Raw genomic sequence first — 15,613 nt, 5'->3', positions numbered from 1 at the left:
TCTTCCCCCTCCATCCCCTTCCTCCCTCTCGTAACAGCATATAATCTCCAAGCAATTTATATGATAGTTCATCATAGGAAAGTCTTATGCTGCTGCTGTAGGATGAGCTTTTCTCCAACTAATTTCCTATTTTCCTGCTGTAAAACTGCCAGAACACTTTGGTGAATGGTAGATGGATATTCAATTAAAAACTTCTGTACTAGGAACTTAGAAAATTGCTTCTTAGTAAAAAGCAGATTAACCTTGAGTATGCTTCTTGTTGTCAGTTCGATAGTATGGATATTGCTCTCTTTCTAGTTATGTTTGCCTTTCCTTCCTGCATCATCAGTGAATGACAGTAACATCTGATGAAAAGAAATTTCACTTCTTTTTTACTCCCTGCTGACTCCTCCAATAGTTTTAACGTTGAAATACAAACCAAAATAAAGTACCATTGGCCTTTATGATTTCTCTATGAAGTGTAAAGACTGTCATAATTCAAATATGAAGTACTTGTGGCTTTTGATTTTGCATTAGAAATAGTAAGTGATGATTATATTAGCTTTGCAACAGACCAGTTATGATGCATTCACTTCCTGTGACTCTTTTCCCCAAATAAGTAGTAGAAAAACATGGGGTTTTTTTAGGATCACCTTGGAATCATGCTGAATTTTTCTAATATTGCCAATGTGAAAAAGTAAGAGAAAAACTGATATAATGAGATATTTGCCGTATATATCAGAAAGAAACAATAAAAATTGAAAAGAACCTAGGTTCCTCCTTCCCTCTTTGGCTTGCTTACAGTCTCTTTCAAGAGAATTTAAGGTCCCTATTCTCTTATCAGAAGCCAGGGATCCAGCTCTGTCCTTTGAGACACTGTGGCTACCCTCCCCAACTTCAGTTGCCTGACGCCGATGTTTCGGAGAGTGGATTAGAATGTGCAATATTGTGCATATTCCAGTAACATAATTCTTTCTGAGAAATAAGATTAATTAGGATCTGAAAAATTTCTGCTTTTTCTTTTTAATTAAAGGATTATACATTCTAAATATATTTTTTTTTTTTTAGGCTGTTTTATGCATGCTCATTTAGAACTAAATTTGGTTTCCAGTATTAGGAACTAGATATAACTGAATTCTAAAAGAGAAGTTATGCTGAGAGGCTTTAAATTCAAGACTTTTCCTGCATATCGATTGAGAAAGGGTAATTCACACAGTGAGGAGAGCCCTCGGTACTCCAATTGGTATTGATAGAGGTTGAAGTAATTCATTTCTTATGAGGTGCTTCACATCTCACAGCATTAGATCCATAGGGAACTGTCCATGATGGCTTGAAGAGGAAAAAAATGACAATCTCGTATTGAAGCTGTTGAGGAGAAAAAAATATCTGTAATGAGAAACAGTTCCACATGAAAGATTCCTTATTTGCCCAGTTGCATATGATTTTCCATGCCCTTTTTTTTTTTTCCTTGGCTTCCCCCTCTCCCCCTTTTTAAATATACTTACTTGTTTTTCACAGAAATAGGTTTTCTTGAGTTAGGTGTCTTAAAAAAAGTGCACTAGGCTTGGTTTATTAGAGTAGGAAATCTGTGTTACCGAGTAAATATAGTGATTTTCAACTTAAAATGCTCATGGGTTATTCATTCTTTGTTTTTGCTATATTAACAAAGGAAGGTAATAAATATACTTGTAAATTAATTTCCTTTTGCAGGTTTTTGATGTACATTAAAAATATGCTTTGAAATGCTTTATGAAAAGGCCTGGGAGTTTTTGCCTTTCCAAAGGAATTTTTGTTCTTTAAAATGTCAGAAATGTCAAGTTCTGCCTTTACTGTCTTGTCAGAGGATTCCTTCTAAAATGGTCATTTAAGAGATTTCTTAGGCAGCAGTTAATAAGGTGGCACTGCTGTGAATCCTTAAAGATTTTGGAGAAAAAAAAAGATAGAAAAACATGCATATAATTGTTCATGCATCTAAATAGTCCCGTTGTTTCAATGAGGTTATTTGCACTCAAAAAGTTATTCCTATCCACTTCCAGGATGGGGAACAAAGAGGTCTTTTAAAAAGTTTGCTTAAAAGCATGAGACATACTTGAAAACTAGAATTGTGAACAACTGGCTTCCTTTTGTGTTCGAATCTGACACAAACTTGTCCATTGAGATCTATAGCTTTGGGGAAGATCATAGTTTTGGTTTATTTAACTAGACACATGACCTTCAACAAGGGATCTTGTTTTTCACTTGGAAGTTGTACTTTGAGGAGCAAGTTGAAAATTTGAAGGGTAAAATATTTTTTCCATTAATTCTGCATGTAAGGGGCAAATATTCCCAGGGCCTAGTGATACAAGAAAGTACAGGAGGTACTTAACAGCATTTAAATTTCTTTGATTTTGCCTATTGGTTACAAGAGTTTTTGTTCCTACCGTGCTGGGAACCGTAGGATTGGGACTGAACAGTAATGGGACTGAAGGATTTGTCAGTCTAAAATGAGACAAAAAGGCAGTAAGAAAGAAAACTTACTTGAGAGGTCTGTTCTTTATATTAGATTGAACTAGGAAGCCAGATGCATTTGGGTAAAAAGAGCTGTTTGATGAGAAGACGGTTGAGGCTTGATTTTCATGTTCTGGTAATAGTATAATTACGGTGCCCCAAGAAAAACAGGGACTCCAGGGAGCCTAATGCCACAGAAGTTTCTGTTGCTGTGCAGTGCAGATTCTGCAGCTAGCACGGGCAGGGCAGGGAGCAAGGGGCAGGGAGGAGGCTCACACAGCAGCCTGATGGCAAGCAGGTTGACTAGAGTAAGGCCCACTGGTGGGAGAAGGGTTTAGATTACATGGTTCTAGTTACTCGTTCCTCAAGAGGAGGGGTCAGAGGGAGGGCGGGTATCCATATGGAAATAGCTGCCCTGAGGCCTCACTTCGGCAAGAACTGTGAAAAAGACAGAAGTTATTCAGACACTGCTGATTTGGACCTTCCATCCTGTATTATGTTGTTCCCATCATCAGGATGTTTCTGGGGCCCTGTTATCGTTCTTGAGGTGTGGCTGCCCCAGACTTGGCACTCCTCACAGGTGTTTCACAGCCAAGCACTCATCTTGGATTTCTTCACTCTTCGTGTGACCTTCAAGGTGACAAGTCCTTTGCCTTCTCCCCACAAAGAATGTAAGCAGTGAAATTAGTTTTAGATACTTATTGATGGCTGAAGCACTGTGTTAACTAATTTTGGCAGAAGCAAACCCACTGTAATCAAGTTGACAAACTTCTTGGCCCTTCCTATTAGTTCATATGTTTTAACTTAAATGAAGACTGCAACAAGATTGAACTGGATCTTCCCTTATAAAGGCTCATGGTTTGGGGTTTTTTTTGAGACAGATGCTTGCAGTTGTCTTTACTTTGTTGAATTGCACAACAGGATTTGAAAGATCAGGGTTTCTATGAGCTGGGTGTGAAAAAATTCTTATTTTTGTCTTTGCACAACAAATCCATGCATGGAATTTTCCCAAGTAATGAAAACATTGTTTCAACACACACAAAAAATTGTGAAACTGGTTTTTATACAATTTTTTTTTTTCATCACTGTTATGGTTTTGTCTAGAATTCAAAATGACTTTATAATTCAGAAGAGGAAACATTTATAAGCACCATATACCAAAAAATGTTAAATGCTAAATTGTATCAACAGACATAAAATGCCTGGTATCTCTATAGGGATTGTGACTTTGTTTTAATATCTTATTTAGGTTGGGTGAGGGTTTGTTTTTTTTATTAAGGTAGAATGTACAGGACCCTATAATTACTGAGTATAAGATTATTGTCAGTCAACATATAGCCTGAAATGATCAGTCATTTAATTAGAGCTCTGACATTTATTAACTTACCACAGTATTGATTGGTGTTTACCTTTTAGCTTGACATTTTTTGAATATTTCCATAGAGAACTGATTTCAATAAATGTGCTAGTCTTTTTAAAAATAAAATTGTCCTTGGATACATTGAACTAAATCAAAAGATGTTTATCACAGAGTCACGGTACGGCTGCTGGAGATAAGCAATGAAAATCATGCTAATGGGTTGGATTTTTTTTCTGTTCAGTCCTCCCGAGATTGTACAACGAGTGTTTGGGAACAGACACATCCCAGGAAACAAAACATGTGCTCAGTTTCTGACCATATGCCTTTAAGTATGGAAATCTATTTTCAGGAGAGACTTTGAGTACAATATGGATTAAGGTTATAAAGTTGGTTTTAATCATGTATGTAATTTTAAACATTCCAGGGAAGTATCATTCCTTTCTTTTAACTTCTGTTATTTTAAACCAATATGTAAGCCCAGGAATGCAACATGAACTTGCATCTGGATATGCTCAAACATCAGGAATGCCCTGAATCTCAAGTCTGTTTTATGTGTTTACAAATAACTCTTTATAGTGGTGTTTAAGGAAAGAAAGTCAGGATGCCTATCAAGATAAATTACTTACTGCTTTGTAGTTTCTGTAGTCAATGGCACACGCAGATGTGTATGATGTAACTCTGCTTATATTGATGTAGTCTGTTTATAACCTTATACTGCCCAGTACCTGCATATATTTATTCCTTTACAGACAGCTTGGCCGAGGAGGACAGCTCTTAAAAATTCAGAGTGAGGCTCAAGCTCCAGGTTTTGCATTCACTCCTCCAACATCACTTTTTCTGTATAGGGGACTCAGATAGATCCTGCCCACTTCTGCTCTTTGCAGTCTAGATCCTAATTCAGCTGTTGTATCTTGAGGCCCTGCATAATGGCATGGATAGAATCTCCTGACTCTGTTGTTGCCATACAAATACTTGAAGGAATCCTTTAGGACTAAAGTAAAATAGTTTTTAAGTTTATAGCTAAGACTCCAGCTGTTCTGGAATACGGAATTCAGAAGACATCTGATCTCACTATGGATGTGATAAGTTAATATTGCTCCCTTTAGCTCCACAACATTGAAAAACTAGAGTCTACAGTTGTGTTTTTGAACATGTATGGCTACTTTTGAAAAACAATGACTTTATATGTGAAATCTTGGTACCTATTTCAGGTGAATATGTCCAAAATATCCAGGGTGCTTCATGAAGGCCTATTACAATTTACTTTTAAAAGTTTGTGGTTTTTTTAATATAAAATGAGTATTTTGGGGGACTATTCACAAGACAAAACTTCAACCTACCAAACTAGGTCTCTCTCATCACCATCTATAGTGAGTAGAGGCTCAGGACCTTCAGAGGTGATGCAAAAGTGATTACTTTCTCTGATGACTGTAAGGGGACCTCAAGGTTTGCAGCCTTGCAATATTTAAGTAAGTCCTTGTGAGTACTTTATCACCAGCACGTACCCAAATAAACTGGCTCCATTTCACTTGGCCAGATCTTGTTTATTTTGGTCCTGCTAATGAGAGTACTTCAGTTCTGTGTTGTAACTGAATTCTTGATTATGGCTAAAGGGGGGGTGTTCTTTGATTCACATAATGAATACTAATAGCATTTACTGTTTTAATACCTATGGCTGACGGTATCCTTTTATATATCCTTTTTTATATATATTTTTTAAATTTAGCCCATGTCTGTTAGCCTCAGTACTTGAAGAGATTAAATGATCACTTAAGTAGTTCTGCCCAAATCTTCTTTATAATTGACTGATCAGTTTTCAGATGGGAGACACAGTGCAACTATTAGGTAAACATTTTTAGCACTTCAGAAGTATAAACAAAGTGAAACTAAAAACCTTATCAGAATAACTATATTCCTTTGTTAAGCTATCTCTTCAACTCAACAAAGTATGAAGGTTGTAGAATTACTGCTGTCTTTGTTAATACTGTTAACTGTTGGCATGTGCCCACCAAAGACTCCACTGGAGACACGTTCTTGAGTCCTTTGAGGTCGCGTAGTTAATGCAAACGTATTAGTTTGCATCTGTATACCTTGGAGTGCAGAAGGATCTGTAATGCCCGTGAAGGTCATGATCCCCTGCTGATATAAATTAACTCCATTAAAAACAGTGGAGATACGGTGACTTGTTTCAACTGATAATCTGCCCTTAGATACATACTGTTTTAAATGAAAATCCAACAGGAAAGATTTTCTGCACATGTGGTTTTTGAGTCATTCAACTAATGTTGTTTGCCAGTGTGTGAAATAGATAGGCCTGTATTATTGGCAATACTCAGCATTTATCTTCAGGCTATGCGGTGTTAATTAAAAATACTTGATTTCACTTAGTGGAGTATTAATAACAATGTGACTTAGTGCTTGTAAAATGTTTCATATGTTAAAAATGCATTGAAATAAGAGCTGGATATTGCTTGTAATATCCTCAACAAGGGAGCCATATAGCCATTACTACGTAGATTTTACAGAATAAGACTGTAGCTGAGTGCAGGAAAACTGAGAGAAAGGAGTGAGCTCAACTGCATGATTTTTGAAATTCAGAGCCTAGAATAATGTACATAATTTTCCTAGCCTTTTTCTTAATTAAGTCACCCTGTACAAGAATTAACTATTTGAGGATAGACTTGTTTGTTTTTAAGTACAGCAGTCATGAGAAGAATGTTAATTAACAAGCAGATGGAGAATATTGCAGACAGACATGTTAGCTATATCACTGGAGAGTGGAACATAGTGTAGAGATGTTCAGATCATATTTAGTTTCACTATGCCATTGTTTTAATATACACTTTTAAAAAATTAAATCTGGTATTTTTCAGCTATTAAACAGCGTAATCATCTAGTGTAGGTCTTGAACTGTTACTGTCATGCACATATTTGAGATTGAAGTCTGTAGAGGAATATAAACTCAACTTAAAGGAGTAATTCAGCATTCAAAGGTACTTGGGACCAATGGACAATACCTTATAGAAGCTGGACAACACGGTGCAAGGCCACTGATGTTTAAGACTACTCCCACAGTAGACTTTGTAGTAAGGTGTCCCCCTGACTTTAACAGACTGTACACAATTTTGAAATACTTACATCTTTATACGAAGGATTTATCCAAACAGTAATGTGTTTTTTTCAATTTTAAATTTCTTTAAGGAAGAATGAGAGTCTGCAGTTATGGGCTCATCCACATTCTGGGCTTGTCCCCTTTCTACAGTCTGAAGCTGCATTTTACAATGTATTTAATTCTTAGGGAAAACACGAGGTGAAGAATAACTTCAATTACAGTTAGGTTTGCTTTCTAGACTATTGACAATTATGTTAGGAATTTTCAAATAAAGTATTTTTTTCCTTGTTCACTGTTCAATATTTTTATGCCACTTGCTGAGTGAGGTTATTTCGTATTAGCTGCCTCAAAGATTGAGATTTGCTTAGAGCCAGTTGTATCATTAGTTGCCACCTTTGAAGTTACAGCTTACTAGAGAACTTTAAAAAAATCCCAATATTTTACATTGATTCTGTCTTCTTAGAAAAATAGGCTCTAAATATAAAGCTTTTAAAGGATGTGCCAATGTGGAACTGCATCTTTGCCATCTGAAAATGCATAGGCATTAGCTGAGTTGTATCCACAATGCTTTTACTGGTCCTGTTTACCTAGCAGTTTAGAAGGGATCAATTTTGTTGTCAAGGCTGACAATAGCTTGCAAAACATAGCAGAAGAATCATTATTTACTTTGGTTCCTATGCAAGCATTGGTATAAGAAATGGTCACATTACTATGAAATAGAAAGTCAGTATCTACCTTTAGGGATTCCTTGAAGGTCTCAAGGTGAAGTTCAGACCTCTCTCCAAGACCTGTGTTTGATCATCTGTTCCCTGCGAAGACTGTAAGCAATTTCAGAAACGGAAAGTAGTAGGAAAATTTCTAAGTTACCCTGAATATTTAAGCTCAATTTTTTAAAGTAATTGTTCCTTTCAGTTGATAGAGAATGTATTAATCATTTCAAGGCATTTATTACATTATGCATTCACTTTTAATGTAAAAGTTCTTTCCTGATCATCTCTAGTCTTTGCTTTAATATTAAGCATATTGCTCTGTTCACAGATTATTATTTTTTTTTAGCAAGGAAATAATTCTGACTGAAGTATGATATATTGTATATAACAAGGTTATACACCTAGGTGCCTACAAAGATATTACTACTTCTGTTTTCACTAGTATTTATTTAAGTATGATTTCCAAAATGAGACAGTCGTGTTTGTAATATAGACTTCCTAGTGTACTATAACTGAAGCCCAAATATTGTGGTCCGTATACATAGCTATTTCTTTAACATTTATGAGAATCTGGTCCTTTCCTTGGAAATGTAATGTGTACTGACTTGAGACTTTGTGTAAAGACACTTTCACTGTTTGTGGTTTCTTTCCTTTGGACCAGGGCAGTCCAAGGTAGTGAGTAATAAATGATTGCTTTAGAGAAACAAAGTTCATCAGACATTTTGGATTTTCATATAGTTTCTACACTAACATGAAAAAAAGACTATTCAAAACAGCTAGTAGACACAGAACTACTATGGTAATATTGTATAGAAAAAATGCTGGACAGTACAATAAAAGTGTTAACTACACTTTTCAAACAGCTAATAATGATATAAGCACTTTGCTTATAGATAGAAATAAAAAGTTAAGATTATTTGGAAAGTATATAACTGATTCTCTTAAGACCTCTCAAATATCTCAAGAACTCAATCTTCTGTTGATGCTGAGAATGAAATGAAGAGATTGTCCATTTTCATTGACAATGTTTGCATTGCAACATCTTGGACATTTTGAAACTCACCCATTCTGTTTTACAGGAGTAAAATAATGAATGCTGCAGACTAAAGCGCTACCAAACTGCATTGTGGGCACCTGAATTTTTATAAATTGCTTGTAGAAAGAGAACATAATTTTTCATATGAATATGGTGATAATGGATTAGCATCAATAATAATAATTATATTAATGTTGTTCCATAAGTAAGCCTGGACTATAAAAAGAGTATTGCAGCAATTCAGAAGATAAAAAGTGTTTAATTTCGTTCCTATATACTGCTAGTAAAGTGTGTGTTTTGAATCAGCGGATAATGCTTAACATCACAAATTGGCATTCTGTGAATATTGTGGTACTGGCTCCTGAAACGTATTAAAATTCAAAAAAATTCTTAAGCATGTATGATTTACCAAATGCGCTGATGAATTGAGGACACAAAGAACATGCTTGCTAAGAGATCACAAATAACCATTGTTGTGTTTTCTATCATATTTATTACAGACTGACAAGAAAGAGAGAAGTAATGCCTTGAATGTTGCAATAGATAGTATGTGCAAGAAGACAAGAGACCTTCGCAGACAGGTAAGCAACCTGGGGAACTGAAAAGGTAGAAAAGGAGACTTGAAGGATGCTTTTCCAAATTGCTATTTTCAGCAATTTGGAAATAGCAAAAAATTGCTATTGCAATTTTTTAATTGCTATTGCATTTTGAAAATAAAGATTTCTTCTGTACTAAAAAAATACTGAAGGTAGTTACACTATTCCACAGAATATATACATACAAATTCTCAAAACTGGGAAAAAAGCCTACCAAATGATACTGGCTGAATATATGTACGTACATAGGCAAAACTCTGCATGTGTACATGTCTAAATATGTAGTTGCTATAGAAATATATCAGTAATGTACTTTGGACAGCAAGATTTGTTTTATTTTAAATAAGCTTGAATTATTATTAGTTGTTGGAACAGATATCTTGAAGGGACCACTGGGTCACTATGTCTAGTTCTTTACAGTTGTGAGAACTCATACAACAGAAAAGGGTCCTTGGAATACCTGGTCCACGGTCCACCCACCCATTTTGCATCTCAGTATCCTAAAACTAATATAAGACATGGACCAAAATCCACAACTTCAGTGTACTGCAGAAGGTGAGCAGTAGACATCAGCTGTGTTTACATCCTTTCTCTGCAAGGAACATCTCTGAGAAAAATTGCAAATTCTGTTGAAAGTATATAACATGCCAGTTTAGAAAAGACAGAGCTAGAAAGCCAGTAGTTCTTTCAGCCAGGCTGCCACAACCAACTATATGAAAATTTATGGCTACACAGAACGTGAGCACATGCTGCTTTCATGCTGTCTTTAGCTGTGGCTATTTATCAACTCTCTGGTGGAAGAATATCCCTCCCAACTTTGTGTACAGTCTTACAAGCCAGCCTATGCTTCAAGATGATGAATAAATTCCTTCCTGTCTCCCGTAATCAACCAGGGGAAGCCTTGAAAGATGAGATGAATACAATATAAATATAGTGTTTACAACTAACTAGCTACCCAATTTCTGCTCACATTTCATCAAAAATACGTTCAGCTCAGACACCTGGTGACTTGCACCACAAGCTCAGTGTGGCTAGGAACTCTCCCATTCTGTCCTACAGTCTCTTCCACGAGTTAATTAAACTCTAGCTTGTAACACTTTACTGACTCTGCTTAGTGTTTAAAAGCTGTTAACTTATTCGATTTGTGTGTTTCTTTAAACCTTTGTACAATGTCCAAGCTGAACTTAATCATGCCTAATTTATAGTCAATCTAGAACCAGTAGTTTTCTCTAACCAGAGCAGCTCAATGGCTTCTTGACATTTTCCACTGGAAGGTATTTATGAGACATATTTCATCTACTTATTCTGATTCTGTGTTCATACACGTGAATTGCATAAGAATTGTTTTAGGAAGAGTGCTTACTGCGTGTCTAATTCCTGATCTGGGAAACATGAAATTGTGAGTTCTGTGCCTGCAGATAATTTCAGTACAGTCTTATTTGCTTTCACTTATGAACATTCATTATTCTGTCTCCCAGCTCTTTTACTAGAAACATGAAAATTGTTATTTGGGCTACTGTTACAGCTTTTATAACACCAAAAATTTTTTGGAATGGTACTATGTACCATAGCTGGTATTACATTAGGCACTCGTAGTAGATTCGGGGCTGTGGGTGTGCACAATGTACTCTGCTTTCAGTGAATTACTGGGATTGCCTCTGCAAAATTGGGGTTGAAGATGAAACCTTATAAAGTTGTATTTTTGAAATCTCTTCAGTGTAGTGCACAATAAACAAAACCATTATATAAGTGCTGGCCCAATCACCACCTGATTTTGGGTTATGCCATGGGCCCCTATGGAACATCTTTGTAGACCACAGTAAGTAAAGTGAAGGAAGGCTTGTATCTGGCAAGACTTGAAGGCAAAAGTAGCTATCTCAAGAACAGTGTATTCTGGAACTTGTAAAAATCTCTGGCTTTTCAAATGGAAGGATTTGTATTCACTTCAGGAACTTGGCCAGTACTCGTGGGGATTTTAAACTATTCTGTTTTGTTTTGATTTTTACTTGTATTGTGCCAAAGATGTGCATCTCATTTCTTTGTGTGCAGTTTTACCTAGATCACTGCTTCCCTGCCTAGTAGAGCTGTATGAATATTTAGGAAGGAATTGCCTATTCAGTCCAATTCCTAATTCTGAGAAATTACCATACTCAGTTCTTAACCTCCCAGTTGTTTCCCAGCATACCATGAATGGACTGCACAGATGTTTCTCCTATGGTTGTTCTGCAGTTTTGGTTGGTTGGGTTTTTTTTTTGTTTGGGGTTTTTTTTGGTTTTTTGTTTGTTTGTTTGTTTTTTTGTTTGGTGTTGTGTTTTTTTTTTTTTTTAATAAATGTTATTCCTGATTATTTTCTTGTATTTCTATGTTGCTGCTTCATCATGGATAGCTTTTTCTGAACACAAAGAAGATTGCCTTCCTGGCATCCCTTCGAAACAGGAAAGAGAGATCCCTCCATAATAACTGATCTTTAGTTCTTCCAGGACTTTTGCCAGTGTAGTCTTGTGAGGCAATAGGCAAATAGAGGCAAACAATTTTCTGTACTCATCAGGATACTGATGTTTAATAGTGTTGTAAATAGCTGCTGAGATCTTCTTCTCTACCCTACACTGTTTGTTTTTGACAACCTTATGCTCCATGTTTTATAAACAACATGTTTCCATGTTATTTTTTAATGCACTTTGATATCAAAACAAAAACTCTCTATGCCTCCACTTCTGGAACAGTCTGCTCAAAGGGTAAGAATAAGACCTTGCACCTTAAAAATAAAACAAATTGTCAGACATCATCCTCCTTCTGCTTTCCCTCTTCTGATAGTGTCTCTTTCACTTAAAAATATGAGAAAAAATGTAACTATAGCACAATAACTTCCCTAGCCTACTGGTGCTGTTCTTTGTCTGTTTATATGTCTCCCTGTATGGCTACCTAGCTTTTAGCATTTTGCTCTAGAGGTGGCCAGAGTCAGAAACAGACTTGTTTTCCACTACTGAGTTGTGGAAAAAATGATTGTTATGATTAGGATGAAGAAAAATAGATACTGCTTCAGATATTCCTTTTTTCTTTTGTCTTTTTCCTTTCTTTGTTCTACATTGTATTTCTTCATTCTTTAATGCTATACAAGCCGTCTTTTAAAAATCTCAGCTTCATATATTCCTTCGCATAGATGAAACAGGAACATAATTTCAAACTTGTTTGTATTCAGCAAAGACACAGCATTATCTTTTTTTGAAGAAGAAGATGCATTTCACTGTTTAATTGCAGGATAGAGGATTTCTTAGAACAAAATAATAATGATAATTTATATGTGAAAGGTTAATTAAACCAAGCAAACCAGTAAAAAGCTACAGCAAAGAATTATGTGATGAGAGATAAAATTAGGTTGCTGGTTTGAAAATTGGATGCCTCCAGCTCACCACAAATGTGACTAAGGTCACTGCAGTCACTGGTCCTCAAATAATACATTAAGGCTGCGAAAGTCCTACAATCTGCGATATGGAGAATGTAAAACTGTTTCTCTTGGAGGTAATGAATCATCGGCCATGGATATGGTTCCACAGCTTTGTGTTGCTGATAATTGTAAATTGAAATCTTAATGTTTAAAATGTGATTCCTCAATGTCACATTCACATGCTTTATTTTAAGCAGGCAAGTATGTCTGTTTTCTTCAGTTGGACTTTTCCAACACAGAAATTTTAACAGGTAACTTGACAGAACTGGAGGTTCAATGTATTTTGTTCCTGGTAGTGAAACTTTTTATTATCTCTTTCTTTTTATTTTTTTAAATTCCAGCCTGGAAAGCTGGGAATGTGAACATGATAGTAAAAATCCAATTTTGTATTGGAATCCCATAGCCTTTGTCAATTACTTTTGAGAACATGCTATGTATCCAGGTAGTATATCCTAATGAGATAAGCTACAGTAAGTTAGAAGGAAAAAAACATTCCAAACATAAACTTACCTGTATTTTTTTGGAAGATTTGTCTGTCCCATGTGCCTGGTGAGTCAATGAGAGCTGGCTTTAGATGGTGAGGCTATCCAAAAGCTAGCGGTGGAATTCATATCCAAATCTTGTCTTGATAATTAACAGATTTCTCTACTATTATTTCTGCTGTGCATGTTCACTGCACTACCTACAAGGACAGCAGCGTCAAAAAGATTGTGGTTTTTTGCATTTTTCTAGCTGTAGGAGTCTTTACTTCTTCTACTGAGTTTTCACATAGATACTTCGGAGCAAAATGCTAAGTGAAAACACGTCCTTTGGCAACAAACCTATCAGCATGTAATACCTTAAAAGCTTTTTGTGTTCTTTCCGTTCCAATCAATATCTTTTATATATATAGTAAAAATAATTTTTTGCAGTAGGAAATTGAGTGAACTTGATAATTTAGTTGCATTGCATGTGTTGTTATGATTGGTATATTTCTTGTAGTGTTCTGTGATTAAAATGAACAATTGCCATGTGTAGGTTATAACATGGAAAATAACCTCTTAAGTGAAGTAATGTCCCAATGATCAGTTATAAGCTTACATGAAACCTAATTTGAGAGAGATAATCTGTAGGCAAATGTTACACTTCTTTAATAATTTAAGTAAGAAGTTAAAGAACAAGTAATTTAAATAGAGAAAATTGAACTTCAGACTCATTTATAGTTCTTCTTGCTCTATTATTCTATTATCAAATGGCATAATTAGTAATCTCATTGATATAATTACCATGAAGGCCACCATTTTGCTAATCAAACTGTATCATTGGGTTTTCCAACAAGGTAGAAAATATTTGGGTAATTTTGCAATTATGAAAACATGTGTCCTGGTTTTGGCTGGGATAGAGTTAATTTTCTTCCTAGTAGCTGCTACAGTGCCGTGTTTTGGATTTAGGATGAGAATAATGTTGATAACACACTGACATTTTAGTTGTTGCTAAGTAATGTTTACACCAGTCAAGGACTTTTCAGCTTCCCATGCTCTGCCAGGTGCACAAGAAGCTGGGAGGGGGCACAGCCAAGATAGTTCATCCAAACTGGCCAGAGGGCTATTCCATACCATATGATGTCATGCTTAGTATAGAAACTGGGGGGAGTTGGCTGGGGGGCAGCGATTGCTGCTCGGGGACTGGCTGGGATCGGTCAGTGGGTGGTGAGCAGTTGCATCACTTGTTTTTTTTTGTTTTTTTCTCTGGGTTTTGTTCCTTTCTCTCTCGTTATTTTCCTTTTCGTTACTACTACTACTACTACTACTATTATTATTATTATTATTATTATTATTACTATTATTTTATTTCCATTGTTAAACTGTGCTTACCTCAGCCCATGGGTTTTCTTACTTGTGCTCTTCCGATTCTCTCCCCCATCCCACCAGGAGGGGGGAGAGTGAGTGAGCAGCTGCGTGGTGCTTAGTTGCCGACTGGGGTTAAACCACAACAACATGTGATGTAGACTATATTGTGAGTGCAAACATAATTAAATTAATATTTTCTTTGTAAAATGAAATAGTCTTCTCCCTTGGCATCTGAATTTCAAGAGAGAATACCCAGGAGATATTAGGTTTGGTCTAACAGTAATTTTTCATGTGTGGAATCATTTAAGTAGTCTATTCTATTCATCAAAGAACATGAATATTTGTTTGGCTCCCTTGATTTCAACAGAACTAGTACATTTTTTAAGTGTTTTATGTATCTGTACTCGCACACACATACGTTCACACGTACAAACATGCGTATTTACATAGTGGTAGATTAAAATTGTCCCTAAAATTAAAGAGAGTTTTCTGTGTAATAGATAAATTGCAGATGCAGTACGTTTTGGACACATAATCCTGCAAATAGTGCAGGAATACTGTGTGTACGTGTTTATGTTCTAAAATACTAATAGACAATAATTACAGTAGACTTTAATAAATAGTCCAATTAGCAGATACTAATGTAATGCTTTCTTTTGCAGCTCCGTAAAGCCATTATAGATCACATCTCAGACTCCTTCTTAGATACCACTGTTCCACTTTTAGTTCTCATTGAAGCTGCTAAAAATGGAAGAGAGAAAGAAATAAAGGAATATGCTGCTATATTTCAAGAACATACCAGCAGGCTTGTGGAGGTATGTTTGATGGAGTTGCACTTTTTTGAATATATGGTATAAGTGGCTTGCCACTGCACATTTCGTTTGCTGGCAGATACCGTAAAACAATTAAGCCTGGCATTTCAGAAAGAATACATTAATGGCCTAGGGTAAGAGTAAACATACTCAATTCTTTTATATAATGATATGCAATAAGATAGTGGGTTTTGTGGTATCGGCATTTATATAGTATTTCATTGCATAGAAATTAGGTGGTGGGGAA

At 35.7% G+C, this 15,613-nt stretch overlaps 1 protein-coding gene across 2 annotated transcripts in view; it reads left to right on the top strand.

The window, feature by feature from the left end:
• The window catches only part of CTNNA3 (catenin alpha 3), a 555,174-nt gene that overhangs the window by 299,814 nt on the left and 239,747 nt on the right, over window positions 1-15,613 (top strand). For both annotated transcript variants that reach the window (XM_075505306.1, XM_075505308.1), the window contains exons 7-8: window positions 9,185-9,265; window positions 15,217-15,369. In XM_075505306.1, the coding sequence (XP_075361421.1) occupies window positions 9,185-9,265; window positions 15,217-15,369 (234 nt within the window). The remainder of the gene's footprint in view (window positions 1-9,184; window positions 9,266-15,216; window positions 15,370-15,613) is intronic.

Source organism: Mycteria americana, chromosome 6 (assembly GCF_035582795.1).
Source record: "Mycteria americana isolate JAX WOST 10 ecotype Jacksonville Zoo and Gardens chromosome 6, USCA_MyAme_1.0, whole genome shotgun sequence".
NCBI classification, from domain to species: domain Eukaryota; kingdom Metazoa; phylum Chordata; class Aves; order Ciconiiformes; family Ciconiidae; genus Mycteria; species Mycteria americana.
Note: the sequence above shows the minus strand (reverse complement) of the source record. Positions and strands in the feature narration are given on the sequence as shown.